Source organism: Chenopodium album, chromosome 3 (genome assembly GCF_948465745.1).
Source record: "Chenopodium album chromosome 3, dcCheAlbu1.1, whole genome shotgun sequence".
In the NCBI taxonomy this organism is placed as follows: domain Eukaryota; kingdom Viridiplantae; phylum Streptophyta; class Magnoliopsida; order Caryophyllales; family Amaranthaceae; genus Chenopodium; species Chenopodium album.
This window is the reverse complement of record NC_137836.1, coordinates 2,272,009-2,286,967: the sequence shown is the minus strand read 5'-3', so window position 1 is coordinate 2,286,967 and position 14,959 is coordinate 2,272,009. Positions and strand designations below refer to the sequence as shown.

Below are 14,959 nucleotides of genomic sequence, written 5' to 3'. Positions count from 1 at the left end.
TAATTTTAGACAAAACCAATCTAAGCATCTATTATAATCGTCGACTATACAATGCCTATAAGTATCACTTTCTTCCTTTTATTTTCCTTAATTAGATGATTAATCTTTCTATATTGATATAATTTATTGTAGTAATTAGGCGTTTTCAGCTTTCTTTAAATTTTGTAGTGCATTGTCAAATCTCATCAAAAAAAGGTTGAGAAATTTTTGTTTAAATTGTTTAGGGATCTCAAATATCTTATATATGGAACTTGCCTAATCAATAACTATCATTTGTGACCGTTTGTACATCCAAAAAATAGAAGAACTAAGGGTCTGTTCTGATTGACTAAATTGAACTGAACTTATTGGAGCTGAACTGAACTGAATATTTTATGAGAGAACAAAATTAAGAACTGAAAATAATTTGAAGAGAACAGACCCTAAGATTATTAAATATTAAATGAAAACCTTTAGCAAGCTAAGGATTCTTTAGCTTAAGAGAGGTAGGAGTTTGAGCCTTAAATAATATATGGCAACATTTTTGTTTAGTAACAATACTATGGAGAATGGGAGATGGCCAATGTTTAGGTTAGTCTAGATAGGCACACCCGATCTTGACCGATTTGAAGAGGTGGGTCTGTTTTCTTACTTCTTAGTTCTTACCCTTCAATTTATATTCTCCGTATTTATTAGCCTATACTAACCGGTCTAACTTTTAACTACTAACTATATATAATTAAAAAGTTATAGATCACTTCAACTGGCCCATCCCGGACCAACCTAAATAGAGACACTTGTAGATAATTTACAATATACAACAGTTACAAAGTACGAGTACTTATTTAACGATTCTATATATATTTATGCCGTCTAGTCTAGTCTAAAATATGTAGTTGCACTTGCACTTGCACTTGCACAGTAATATATGATATATACATGTGGTCTACCACCCCCATGATATGCAGCAGCAGCAGACAAACAACAAAAGAAACTGAATTTATATATAAGGCTCTCTTGCCTTCCCACTTTCTCAGGGCAACCCAAATATATAGACAGAGATCGATCCATCATTTTATTTGTTTGATCATCGATCACTTCCAAACACATACTATACTATACATTTAAGTAGCTACTCACTTCATTCTCACTAGAGAAAGACAAACAAATCGATCGATCGTTCGATTCGATTCGATAAAGATATAATCATGTCATCTAAAGATAAAAAGAGGGCTGCTTTGCAAGAGAAATACCAGCTCCTCCGTTCAGTCACCAACTCCAACGCCGTATGTGTACTATGTTCATTGTTATTCTTTTTTATTCGTATTATTTAAGATTTTCGATCTATATTTATTGTTTTGTTTCGGGTTATTGTATGCAGGCGAACACGGCTTCTATATTAGTAGATGCATCCAAACACATTCAAGAGTTGAAGGAAAAGATTGAAAGGCTTAATCAAGACATTAGTGGTTGTGGTAGTAGTAGCACTAGTCCATTTCCTAAGGTATACTCTTTTCTTTCTTTTTTTTTTTTTATTTAAAGGAATTCCTAATTAATTCAGGTATTCTTGAGTTTGTGTAAATCAGTAAAATTATTATTACAAGATTAAATAACCTACATTTACAAAATATTTTAGCTGTCTTATTTTTTATTCAAGTGGATAAAAAATAATTTATACACAACAAATTGATTAAAACACAAATACTTAAATTTATTGACATTTAATTTATTTTCTTTATTTATTTATTTTTTTTTCCATCAAGTATTTTGAGCTAATCAATTTGTGGAAAGCGCCAAAAAATTTGGAATTGAAATTGAACCCAAAGTTCTTAATAAAGCCAAAAACATGTATAGATATAATGTAAGATTTTTTTGTCTAATTATTGCTGTTGTATATGTATTTTCTATGCTGTGGCCTGATTTCTTAGTCATAATTTGGTGACTTTATTTGAAAATTTTAATTAGGTCTATCAATAAGCAAAAGGATTACTCTTTGTACTGCGTTGTTAGAATAAATAAATTAAAATAAATAGTTAAGCTCTTATCAAAATAACGAACTAAATATAATATTCCTACTTAAACTTATCATTATTAATCAAGAAAATTTTACTCCAAAAACTTTGATCTTGGCATGATGCATGACTTTATTTATTTGCATAACCATTTGATCTCCTTTTTCTTCATCTAATGAATTTGTGATCTTCATTATTATTACTATTTTCTTTAATGTGTATAATTTGTCCTTTATTATTTGAGTATAGAAGTTTGATAGTTTTTTTTTTTTTTCAAAAGGTGTATTAACTTTTTTAATACATGAATAAATCAAACTATATTTTCAAATTAAACCTCTAGCATAATTTTGTGACGGTTGTTAAATAAAACTATGAGAACTGTTTTTGTGACAGTTGTTAAATACAATTGTGAGAACATTGTTCAAATTGAAAATGAAGATGAACAATACAGTAAGAGATGTACACAATATATAGACTTTCAAGCTTTAATTGACCACACCAAATGGTCTCTAAAACATGAAAATAAATTGATTGGTAAATATCCACAAATGTAATTTTTACATATATATGTATCGCCTTTTTTTTTGGTGAAGATATATGTATCCCTTTGACCTAGTTTTCAAACAACTAAAGTGATGTAGATAGTGTATGTACGGAGGCTATTAAGTGTTATACGACCATTATATAATTAGTACCTATGAATTAAGAACCAAATTAATTTTTAGCAATCATTGACCATAGTATGTACATTGATCGTGTTATATGTGTAAGAAAATATAATCATATGTTATTTTGATCAATCTTCACTATCAACTTAGTTACTATGATGTGTACAAATGTTGATAATCATGAATGATAGATATATTTACGTGTTATTTCTCGATCGACTTTTAGGTTAGTGTACAAACCCTAGAAAAAGGGTTTCTAGTGAATGTGTTCTCAGAAAGAAGTTGTCCTGGCTTGTTGGTCTCCATACTTGAAGCCTTCGAAGAGCTCGGACTCGAAGTTCTGGATGCTAAAGCTTCATGTACAGATCGCTTTGAGCTCGAAGCTGTTGGTGAGGAGGTATGTATTTTTCTACACAAACCATTGCAAAAATAATTTTGTTTTGGTGTTTGTGTGATGAGGAAAAATAAATCTAAAATCTGTGCATTTCCTTTAAATTATTTCTTCTCATAATTTGGAGTATACATTGACTTATACTTACTTGACTAGGGCATCCTAAATTATTCTTTTGATATTTTAACCTCTATCTCGCAATTAGGGATAGATGAGTCATCATATGGCAAGATTTTAAGGAAATCTCCTTTGAAGTATAATTAGAGCTGCCAGTTTCTAATCCAAACCGTATAGCCCAACTGTTTTGAACCGATTCGAAAAGAAACTGAACTGTTAAATAACTAATTTTCGAAAACTCGAAACCTACTCGATCTAATTTTTTTTTTTCTAACCCAAAATTGAAATGAACCAAATTTGTGTGAACCATTACTAACCCAACCCGTTATCAAGCCAAAGCATTACAACCCAAAACTAACAATAACCCAAACCGATTACGTCTAAACCCAAAGTAACCCAACCCATTTTAATAAATTATGTAACTTATGTTATTATGGTGTGCTTTTAAAAAAGTCACGATATTTGATTAAGATCCTATATTCCTATTGTCTCCACAATAAAAATATATTTTGATTGGTAAAATTAGAAGCTTCATGAAACAATACAATAATAATAATATAATAGTAGTAAAAATAAGTTGATCAATACAACTGTAATAAGTTTTAAACTCTAGAATAGGTTTTAGTCAGTAAAAACAAATTCAATTAAGTATAAACGTGGAAAGGAAAGAAATTAATCTAGTACTTGTTACTTAAAATGCATTCGGAATTGCCTTGGCATAGAGTGACTTTTAAGAAGATTTAAAACCTTAACTCCTCTTCAACGAACTACTGTAGTTAGTGTTTATGTTGTTTTAGTTACTACTTACTATATGTTTCATGGTCGCTTATTTTACTGTCTTTAATAATCGATCCCTTTTTTGAAACACATGTCAAAAGATGTTATATACTATTATGAGTATGTAAAGTAACTATACGTCTATACCTACTTTAAATCTAAAATAATGTAACTACATACATACATGGTACCAAGTATATATAATTAAGTTGGTTGTAATGGTTTTGAGGGAATTAACTCACATCCACATCCACATTCATATCATACGTTGTTAATTACATCTTTAATTTAATTTTGTGTTCAATTAAAGACACTAACTAAAAATTAACACAGAGTTGAAAAAAAGTTACAAACATGATACATCTTACCCCATCATCTTGATGTCGTCATCATAAAATCGTCATCATCATCTCCATGATATATGTCAGCATTTGACCATTTAACTTTAGTGAGCTAAAGTATGAATAATAAAATTTAATAATTCATATCAGCGTTTTAATTTTTATATAGATAATTATTAATTTTAATTGTTTTTGTTGAAACAATCACTTTATTGAACTATAGTTTTAACACAGCAAATATTAATTTTGAATGTTTACTTGTACTTAGTAATGTTGCCTTAATTTTTGTTTTCATTGTTTTAACACAATTATATTATTGTACGCATCGCAGAATGAAGGAGTAGATAGCTTGGATGCACAAGTAGTAAGGCAAGCAGTGTTACAAGCTATTAGAAATTGGAGTGAGAGTACGTAGACGACGAACTTAGAGTAATGCATATATACGTACTTACTCTACATGTCAAAAATGTTGTGTTTTTTGGCATAGCTAAAGGTTCATTTGATTAATTTGAATAATGACAAGTCCTTACGATGCCTTAGCTCTCACTCATGTCATGAAAGTAGGCTTAGTTATTGAACGGGTTGGAGATTTTCGTGAATCCCTTAGCTTGTTGTCCTCCCGCGGTTAGCTTGAATTTAAGCTAAGTGTACCATTACATTACAATGTTTTAGTAATATATACTAGTTGGTACTTGCTAATTAAGTGAATGCATGCTACGTTTTCCAAAAAAAAAAAAAAGTGAATGCATGCTACCGTGAGGCAGTGACTTGACTCTATGATTTGCTCTTACTAAGCCTCTCATTTGTTCAACTTATTAGAACTAAAAAGTTTAAGGTGTTTAGGAATTGAAGTCTGGTTTCCTACACCTATTAGGATGCTATGTTACAATATATTGTGTATTTGTGTAAGTAGCCTATTGATGATCAGCAATAATGAAAGCTTGTGCGACTCTCTTCTTTCTATTATAAGGAAATTTTAGAAAATAACTAAAAATTTGATTATAACACTACAAAAAAATAAAATTTTGATTATAACACCACCTAAAAACTCAAAATATTGATTTCACCACCAGTTACTAACACCATCCAAAAAACCGTTTATGGGCCCACACTATATACATGTCAATTAACTATTGGATAAAAAAAGAATTTTTTTTTTTAAATGAATAAAAAAAGTAAAACTCTAAAATCCTAACTCAGCCACCACCTTTACTACCGGCGTCGGTTACCTTTGGCCTGACCTCCGTCAGCTCAACCCCCGCTGCCATCTCCCCCAGACTACCACACTTGACCGACGAAACCAGCCTAGCCGACATCCTGATCGACGCACCAGATCGTACCCAGCCTCAATCTCAACCCCGATTCAATTTGGTTTCGGCCACGAATCTAGGTAAGGCGGTTTTGGGTTCAGGTGACGGTGACGGTTTCGACAATGGATATGGGTATGGCGGTTTTTGGGTTAAGGCGAGGGTTTCGGTGACGGTCTGGGTAAGGGAGGTGAGTTCAGGGATGTCATTGAGGTTGGTGGTGGTGGTCGGTGGTGGCGTGATGTTGCGGTGGTAGACATTCGGGACAATGGAGTTAGCTGCTAGTTTTGGTTTGCGGTGTGGGGTGGTTTTCGAGGAAGGGGAAGACAAGAATGAGTGGTGTTTTCACCGCTTTTAGGTCGGGACAGGTGGTGCCGGTGGCTTGGGTTAGGTTGTCGGCGGCAGGGCAAGTGGCTCCTGTTTTGGGGTTTTTTGTACGTACCCGAATGGAGGGTGTGTACGTCCCTCGGGAGACAGATCTGCAATGCAACACTCGAACGGCCCGATCACCTGCAAAACAACGGACCCCGGGGGGGCCGGAGGTCCGCCTCCGACGATCAAGTCAGTGACCGAAATAATGTATTTTAGAGAGAGAAAGTAGAGAGAAGGGAGAGTAAATGTGGGGGGCATTGCCCTTGGAGAGAGAATTGGATCCCTTAAAACTGATGTAATGATCAGTATTTATAGAGCATTGGGATATGTGCCTCTTAGGTAATTTAACCTAAGTAGATTGGCTTCCCACCGTTTTACGGTTTCTAGGGTTGTGGGCTTAGAGCCCATTTTCACCCTTCTATCATTGAGTGACACGTGTCATGCTCTAATTGGCCCATTGAGCGCTGAGCTTAGGGACACGTGTCGCTGTGGCATTGGTCCACATATAGGGGGTATTTTTACCCCCAAACATTAGCCCCTCGGAAGGGGTAATTTCTCTTTCAAGAGGAATTACTCCTTTCGAAATCAAGGCTTTATTTTCCGCTTGTTCAAAAGCTCTATGGGCGGCATATGTCTAGTTCAATAAAAGAGAGATTTGATTAACTTGGAAAATCTGATACCTTAAATGGTATGATATTTTCTAAGTTAATCAATCATAATAATGATTGCCGCCTGAACTAGACAGATGACGACTTTTATTTCTTTTAACCCCACTATGGTGGTCATATGACCTTTGGGAGACTTAGAATATTTTTGAGACGTTTGACATCCCATAAGGCAGGAGGCGAATGGCTGCCTGATAGGGCAGGAGGCAAATGGCCGCCTGACTTTTCATAGGGAAGGAGGCAAATGGCCGCCTGGGGGCCGGAGGCAAATGGCCGCCTGACTCTTCAAAGGGAAGGAGGCAAATGGCTGCCTGACTTTTCATAAGGAAGGAGGCAAATGGCCGCCTGGGGGCAGGAGGCAAATGGACGCCTGACTCTTCATAGGGCAGGAGGCAAATGGCCGCCTTACTTTTCATCGGGAAGGAGGCAAATGGCCGCCTGGCTCTTCATAGGGCAGGAGGCAAATGGCCTCCTGGGGTGTTTGTAATCCAATTATACATTCAATGTCCTTCTACCCCATTGGGAGGACTTGTATAATTTCGGAAGGTAATCTAGGTTAGAACTTCGGTCGGTCACCGGCTGATGTCTTTTGGACATCCGGTTCCCGAAGACTTGGTCGTTCTTTAGATTACCCACGTCAGGCGGCTATGAGTTGACCAATGAGGTCGTTCAATTTTTTCCACCTGCATGCGTACGTAAAGAAAACGATAGAGTGCTTTCTGTGACGATTGCACCCGGAGGGGTGTCGCCGGACGCCATATTTCACATTGGAGCAGACGAATTTACCAAAATGTATAACCATCCGGCCATTGGCCTCATGTCTTTTTCAAGACGGTTGTATAGCCATTGCACAACTCTTTTTTCCCCAATGGGAGAGTCTGTGCAATTTTGGAATGAAAAGCCTAAGTAAGAACTTCGGTCGATCACCGACTGATGTCTTAGGGCATCCGGTGTTCCGAAAACTTAGTCGTTCTTTAGACTGTTCTGGTCAGACGGCTATGAGTTGACCAATTTGGTCGTTCAATCTTTGTCGTCTGCATAGGTACGTAGAGCAAGCAAGTAGGCCGCTCTCTGCGACGATCGCACCTGGAGGGGTGTCGCCGGACGCCATTGTCCATGTTGGGACAGACGATTTTGTGAAAAAAGCAACCATCCGGCCATTGGCCTTTGGTCTAGGTTGAGACCGGCTGTATAGCCACTAAGCGGTTTTGTGCCTAGTTTAGTTATCTGGTCATTGGCCGCATGTCACTCGAACGTTGAATTCGCTACTAAGTTTCAAACTTAGTTTATTATCCGGCCATTGGCCTCACGTCACTTGGACGTTAGTTTAGCTACTAAGTTTCAAACTTAGTTTATTATCCGGCTATTGGCCTCACGTCACTTGGACGTTAATTTAGCTACTAAGTTTTCAACTTAGTTTATTATCCGGCCATTGGCCTCACGTCACTTGGACGTTAGTTTAACTACTAAATTTTAACTTAGTTTATTCAATCAATGAATCAATAATAATAATAATAATAATAATAATAATAATAATAATAATAATAATAATAATAATAATAATAATAATAATAATAATAATGATAATAATAAATTAAATTTTTTTTTTTTTTTATTATTATTATTATTATTATTATTATTATTATTATTATTATTATATTTTATAGAATTATGATTACCAATCATGTAATTCTTATGCAAGGTCAGGCGATACCTTTTAATGGAGGCTTTCCACCAATATTTTAGACGGCATTGATATACCCCTTGCTTGATTCATGAAAATGAGCTCTTCAAATGGTGACAAGCGGCCATGAGATGTCAAGAAATTTGAGCTCCAGAAATGGGTTTGGCTCTTTAAATGCCTTACCACCTACAATTGGCTTTTGGGCTGCTCTAAAAGCTTAATAATCGGAGCCGGAGGTATCACAAGCTCCTTGTTGTGGTGTCACACGGATTTTGATCATCACTAGAGAACAAAACAACATGTAGCTTTAGAGCCGCTTATGTAGTCGGGACTAATCGATGAGCATGGATGCCCATACAACCGGCTGATGTGACGAGCAAAGCTGCCACTACAGCTGGGGTAAATTAATGAGGGAAGCTTCCCGTACAGCCGGCTTCAAGGCCGTCTGACCCTTGCTTAGCTTGGTTGCCGCTTGACCAAGCTTACAATCGAGCTCTCTTGCTAGCTCACTTCTCAGCCGGCTCTGTTGCCGCTTGAGTCAGCTATAGTGTCGCTTGTTGATAGGCGTGTCGCGTACCTAACAAAAATAAACCTAACTAGACCACTACTATGTAGACGGGCAAGCAAGGGTCGGATCCCAAGAGACTATGGTTCAACTAATTAGATAGACTCAAGCAATTACTAAGCAAGTAACCAAATAAAATAAGTAAGAATCAATATCTAAAAAAAACTAATTAAAACGATAAAATCTAAACAATATGACAAATCAATGCTAAAAACATCCAAGATCAAGCATCACCACGAATACAATTAATGCAATAGTCGTTCTACCCCTAACACATAATTTAATTGATTAAAGAGGAAAAGTAATCCATGAATAATACCAATGGTCTCTCCCGAGTTATCAATGGCTTCTCTAATCACAATCAAGCCTACTTCCGTGGAATCATGTAAATTAAAGACCTTAAGCACATTACTCTAACTTCCTAATCATCCATTCAACTACTCCCGTGATGAACTTTAAACCCTTAATTGATTTATTCAAATCCGTCAAAACCCAACTCCCGTTGCGATTAAAACAAAGGATTAATAACAATACCAATTATCCCTAATCTAGTATTGGCATAAGAATAATCAATTAAGCATATCAATTACAATTATTATTAAAGAATTTAAAGAATTAAATCATGCATTAATCATATTCGGGATCCGCTAGATCTTGGAATAAAGAAACTACTCACACATATTAACGAAAGCAAAAGCAATATTCAATGAACAAAACATGATTAATAAGAAATTAAGAGTAAGAGAAGAAATAAAGATGAATACCAATTGCTTGAATGAAGAAAAGTACCAATTGTTGATGAACAAAGATCAAAACTTGAAAGTGCAAATTAATCTAGATCTAGAGAGAATATTAGGGTTCTAATGAAGGTTTTAAAGCTATAAAATATTAACTAAGTATCTTAAGTCGGGGTTTACAAAGGGTATTTATATCCCTTAATTAAGAAAACCCGAAAAAAAAGGAAAACCCGGTCTTCGACACTCCGCCCGGTCTGACCGGGTAAAGCCGCCCGGTCGGGCGCGACACACAAACTCGCCTCCTCGCACAATACTCTGCCCGCCCGGTCTGCCAGGGCAATGTCACCCGGTCCGGGCGGATAGAAGTTGAATTCTTCACTTCTTTTCTTCTTCGCCCTGGCTGCCAGGGCAATGTTGCCCTCCAGGGCGATGGGGGTAAGATACATCTATGTACTACTTTGCTCTTCTCTTCTCCTTCCTTTGCCCTGGCTGCCAGGGCAATGTTGCCTTCCAGGGCGGACACGGGTAAAATTCTCTTCCATCATAATAAGCTTTCGTGGCTATCCAAAACAAGTCCAAATCATCCGGAAATATTCATATGCCTACAAAATCAATCAAATAGACCAAGCCACACTAGAGAGGAGGATATTAGCGAGAAATAGCTCCATAGAGATTAGAAATCATACGAACATAGCTATAAAATGAGGGTAAAATATGGTATAGAATGTGTACATCAAATTCCCCCAAGCTAGCTTCTTGCTTGCCCTCAAGCAAGACAATCAATGACAAGCAACAACCAAATAAACATACTTCACCCCATATTACATTTGAAAATACCATACTCAAAATCGAAATCGGACACACAAGCATCTTAGCCAACCAATCACCTCATTCAGACTATCAATCAACCTGAATGGCCATCGAACAGAGTCAACCATGTACACATAAGGAATCGATGACTAGAATATCTCACTTAGTGGTCACTCCGCACAATTTTGTGTGGCGAGCTAAAAATGAGCTCAATCTCTCTCCATCCCCACTAATGATGATAACCCCCCTTATCTCACAACACTCGCGTGTTTAAAGGGTAATAATGCCGCTCAACCTAGTCAAAAGTCGACTCGAAATGTGACAAATACTCCAGCATTTTGACAAAAGACTCGTTTCACATGAACACAATACTATGCACGAAGGTCAGAAGGTCTTTTCAAGCTTGTAATGTAAGTCGGGTGAAAATGGGTAGGAAAAATTTGGAAAATGTAGGTAAATATAGTCCCTCAGGGAAGCCATAAAAAATGAACAATACACATCAAAATCCCATCGAACTAATTCACAAGAATAAATACTCCAACCATAACTTGAATTAAGAGCAACTACCACCTTATTCACCCTACATAACAATTCATCGCACTATTCTTATTTTTGAAACTCTTTTATTTATCATTCAAGAAGCTGAATTTTTTTATTTTTTTCTTTTTTTTTTTTATTTTTTTTTAATAACAAACTATAAGAGCTTAAAAAAAAATAGATCATATAGCAAAAATAACCTTCAAGCTTCAAATTAATCTTCTCCAAAACATCATCACAAACCATAGAGAACACCAAGATAGATGGCTCCCCCAAGCTAGACTTGGGATAAGTTACTAATTGGGGCCGATAGGTTAATTTTGTGACTCAGATGAAAAACATGGACAAGGCTACAACATGGGTAAGCAAGAAGGGGACATACGTTTCTAAATTCATCTGGAGGCTACCTAATGAACATGGCCTTCGTCCTCCTCATCGTGCATGTGCAGTGTACCATGACACACTAATAAAAGTCTCAAGACAAAACTAAGATCAATGTCACACCAGGAACTATCACACATGAATAAAAAATAAAGGCTCAAGCCTCACAGTTAGCACAGTCAAGCTCCAGATTCATACACAGTTGCACAAAGTTGATTTCCATTAGGCCAAGACAATCCAATATCAGATCATGATCATTTAATCCGCATTGCAAGTCTTTCAATCAAAATCAAGCCAAAAACCTTTAAATCATCAAGGATAGGGGCACAGAGAAGTAGTTTACTAGCCATTCATCGTCATGATTCACAAAGTAACTACCCAAAGCCAAAAGTAATCCCTCCCCCAAGCTAAACTTCACATTGTCCTCAATGTGAACATATATCGAATAAGAACATGCAAGGGAAAAAGAAAACTAGGCCCTACTGACAGAGGAGGGATCATACCTAAGGGCGAAGCTGGGACCGCCCTTAAAATAACATCGCATCATAACCCCAAGGCACTAAAAAAAATAATAATAAATAAAATAAATAAAGGGAAAATAAAATAAATAAAAAAACGGAATGGGTTGCCTCCCATTTAGCGCTTGTTTAAGGTCTTTAGCTCGACCCCTCTTTAGTAGCTCAACCTGGGTCACCACACGGAGAAGATACTCTGTGGTATTTCTCATCAATATATCCACCTCCAAACGACTCCTTCAAATTAGAGTTGATGTGCTTTGTATCCGAGCTTATTTTGATGTAGCTAAACCCATCATGTGGTGGAATATTGTCTTTTTTGCGCACATGATTTCTATTAGAAACACACTTATCAACCAAAAGGTTAGTAGCATCGATTCTCAAACAAGTACCACCATCAAAAGTAAAATTATGGTCATTGAAAAGCTTAAACACAACTTGTTTATCCTGAGCTCTAATGGTCACTTGTCCTTTAGGAACATCTATTAAAGCTTGACTTGTAGCAAGAAAAGGGCGACCAAAGATGAGTGGGATCTTATGGTCTTCTTTCATATCCACCACAACAAAGTCAACAGGAAAAACAAGTTCACCAATCCCAACTAATACATCTTCAACTACACCCTTAGGGAGTCTAACAGTTCTATCAGCCATATAAAGAGATATAAGAGAGGGTTTAAGGTTTTTCAAACCTAATTTGTCATACACTGAAGAAGGCATTAAATTAACATTAGCACCTAAATCACACAAGACCCTATCAAAATATATTTCGTTTATCATACAAGGGATAGTAAAACTACCAGGATCATGCAATTTAGGTGGTAAGCTACCATGTAAAAGATCAGGACATTTCTCCTTTACTACCAAACTTTCTAATTTCTTATCATTATGATCATGATATAGAATTCCTTTCACAAAATTTGCAAATTGAGGCATTTGAACTACAAGATCGGAAAAAGGAATGGTAGCATATACCTTCTTAAGAGTCTCGGAATACTTCCCAAAATGCTTATCGAGCACAGCTTTTGATAACCTTTGCGGGAAAGGCATCGGCTCCTCATATGCTTGTGGGGCAACATATTTGGGACCTTCTCTCTCATGCTTCTCAGTTCTTGACTCCACATTGCACACTTTCTCTTCTAATCCACCCGTAAACAATTCATCACTCTTCACGAAAATTGCATTGCATTGTTTCGTATGGACTTTTGCTTGATCTTGAAGAGTTGTTAGATGACTCACTTGCTGTGAAAGTTGAGAAAGATGAGTCTCTATCCTCTTATTTTGAGCAACAAGCAATTGAATCGAGTTTTCAAAATATTCATTTTGCTTTGCTTGTAAATCAAATTGCTTTGATATAAGCTCTTGTTGTTGACGTTGGGAGGTAGCAAAAGTCTCCATAATGGATTCAAGATTTGTAGATTGAGGTGGTGGTTGGTGCATGGGATGATGATTTAAAGGTGCCATTGCCTGAAAAGCTGGCGATGGTGGAGGATTTGCTATAGCTTGAGTGTTCTTGTATGAGAACCCTTGATGATTTCTCCACCCTTCATCAAATGGCCTTGTGGAGGTCGTGGTATAGAAAGCATTAGCTTGCTCAATCGTCATTCCATCATAATTGGGTTGACACTCCCGTGCAGTATGGCCTTGCAATCCACACATCTGACAAGTTTCCAACGAGGGTCGAGGGGACTCAACTTGGAGTTGATTGACTTTTTGAGTTAGTGCCTGCACATAACTAGTCAAAATGGTTAGTGCATCAACATCATGTTTATTACCTGTGTTGATAGCATTTCGTCCCCTTGGATGGTAATTATCATTAGCTGCCATCTTCTCAATCAAATCCTTCGCATCAGTTGGATTCTTCGTCATGATAGAACCTCCAGACGCAGCATCAATGTATATGCGAAACTCATGGGTCAAACCATTATAGAACGTTTGGATCAACATCCACTCTGGAATACCATGGTGAGGGCATTGTCTCTGCAATCGCTTAAACCTTCTCCATGCCTCATATAAAGACTCGTCATTAGATTGATGGAAGGTAGATAGCTCGTTCCTTAATTTCGCGGTTTTCTCTTGCCCCAAGAATTTTACTAGGAAGGCCTTAGCGAGCTTGTCCCATGTATCAAAGGAACCAATACCTTCATCTCGTAGCCATTCCCTTGCCCTATCCCTTAGTGAAAAAGGAAAAAGGCGTAGTCTAATAGCATCATCAGTGACACCGTTGAGCTTCATAGTGTCACACTTCTCCAAGAAACTATCAATGTGAGTCACAGGGCAATCATTTGATGAGCCCGCAAAAGAATCATTGGAGATGAACTGTATGAATTGGGGCTTCAACTCAAAACTCTGAGCGGTGACAGGTGGTCTAACAATAATAGAGAGAAATCCGGTTGTTGTATCCGGAATACCATACTCCAAAAGAGATTTTGTTCCTGGGTCGACCATGTTTCTTTTATTTCGATTTCTCCTTCTTCTACCTCTTTGTCTTCTCGCAGTAGCTTCGATCTCAGAATCAAAAGGTGTTAAATCATCTGAACCTGAACTTCGAGTTTGCATGCAACAAAGAAACTAAAACGGGAGATCAAAGACACAAGGAACAATAGCCGAAGCAACAAAATATATGCTTAGTAAAACGAATCACAAATAACTAGAATGAAACCGTTAGTCCCCGGCAACGACGCCAAAATTTGATAGGCGTGTCGCGTACCTAACAAAAATAAACCTAACTAGACCACTACTATGTAGACGAGCAAGCAAGGGTCGGATCCCAAGAGACTATGGTTCAACTATTTAGATAGACTCAAGCAATTACTAAGCAAGTAACCAAATAAAATAAGTAAGAATCAATATCTAAAAAAAAACTAATTAAAACGATAAAATCTAAACAATATGACAAATCAATGCTAAAAACATCCAAGATCAAGCATCACCACTAATACAATTAATGCAATAGTCGTTCTACCCCTAACACATAATTTAATTGATTAAAGAGGAAAAGTAATCCATGAATAATACCAATGGTCTCTCCCGAGTTATCAATGGCTTCTCTAATCACAATCAAGCCTACTTCCGTGGAATCATGTAAATTAAAGACCTTAAGC

General features: G+C 36.8%; 2 protein-coding genes and 1 non-coding gene across 3 annotated transcripts; 2 read left to right on the top strand and 1 right to left on the bottom strand.

Moving 5' to 3' along the window:
* Positions 1–1,178: 1,178 nt before the first annotated feature.
* LOC145610263 (transcription factor bHLH61-like) lies at positions 1,179–5,019 on the top strand. The gene is made up of 4 exons (XM_081665576.1): positions 1,179–1,265; positions 1,361–1,483; positions 2,886–3,056; positions 4,617–5,019. The coding sequence occupies exons 1-4, from the start codon at positions 1,188–1,190 to the stop codon at positions 4,698–4,700; spliced, it is 456 nt and encodes a 151-aa protein (XP_081521702.1). The 5' UTR covers positions 1,179–1,187; the 3' UTR covers positions 4,701–5,019.
* Positions 5,020–12,023: 7,004 nt separating this feature from the next.
* On the bottom strand, positions 12,024–14,303 carry LOC145622473 (uncharacterized). Its single transcript, XM_081676409.1, has 3 exons — positions 13,323–14,303; positions 12,339–13,097; positions 12,024–12,206 (listed from the first exon to the last, which is right to left on the bottom strand). Exons 1-3 carry the CDS (start codon positions 14,301–14,303, stop codon positions 12,024–12,026), a joined length of 1,923 nt encoding a protein of 640 aa, XP_081532535.1.
* LOC145625690 (small nucleolar RNA R71) lies at positions 13,813–13,919 on the top strand. The gene has a single exon (XR_014110598.1). It is a non-coding gene; the product is annotated as a small nucleolar RNA R71 (small nucleolar RNA).
* Positions 14,304–14,959: the final 656 nt, after the last annotated feature.

What these genes read in the sequence shown, in the direction of transcription:
- LOC145610263 (XM_081665576.1), top strand. Translation starts at nt 1,188, where the DNA reads ATGTCATCTAAAGATAAAAAGAGGGCTGCTTTGCAAGAGAAATACCAG. An exon ending in CAGTCACCAACTCCAACGCC is followed by an intron (nt 1,266 to 1,360) that starts GTATGTGTACTA and finishes TATTGTATGCAG; the next exon opens with GCGAACACGGCTTCTATATT. An exon ending in GCACTAGTCCATTTCCTAAG is followed by an intron (nt 1,484 to 2,885) that starts GTATACTCTTTT and finishes ATCGACTTTTAG; the next exon opens with GTTAGTGTACAAACCCTAGA.
- LOC145622473 (XM_081676409.1), bottom strand. Translation starts at nt 14,303, where the DNA reads ATGGTCGACCCAGGAACAAAATCTCTTTTGGAGTATGGTATTCCGGAT. An exon ending in CACCATCGCCAGCTTTTCAG is followed by an intron (nt 13,098 to 13,322) that starts GCAATGGCACCT and finishes CAACTTTCACAG; the next exon opens with CAAGTGAGTCATCTAACAAC. An exon ending in CAAGTCAAGCTTTAATAGAT is followed by an intron (nt 12,207 to 12,338) that starts GTTCCTAAAGGA and finishes TTGGTTGATAAG; the next exon opens with TGTGTTTCTAATAGAAATCA.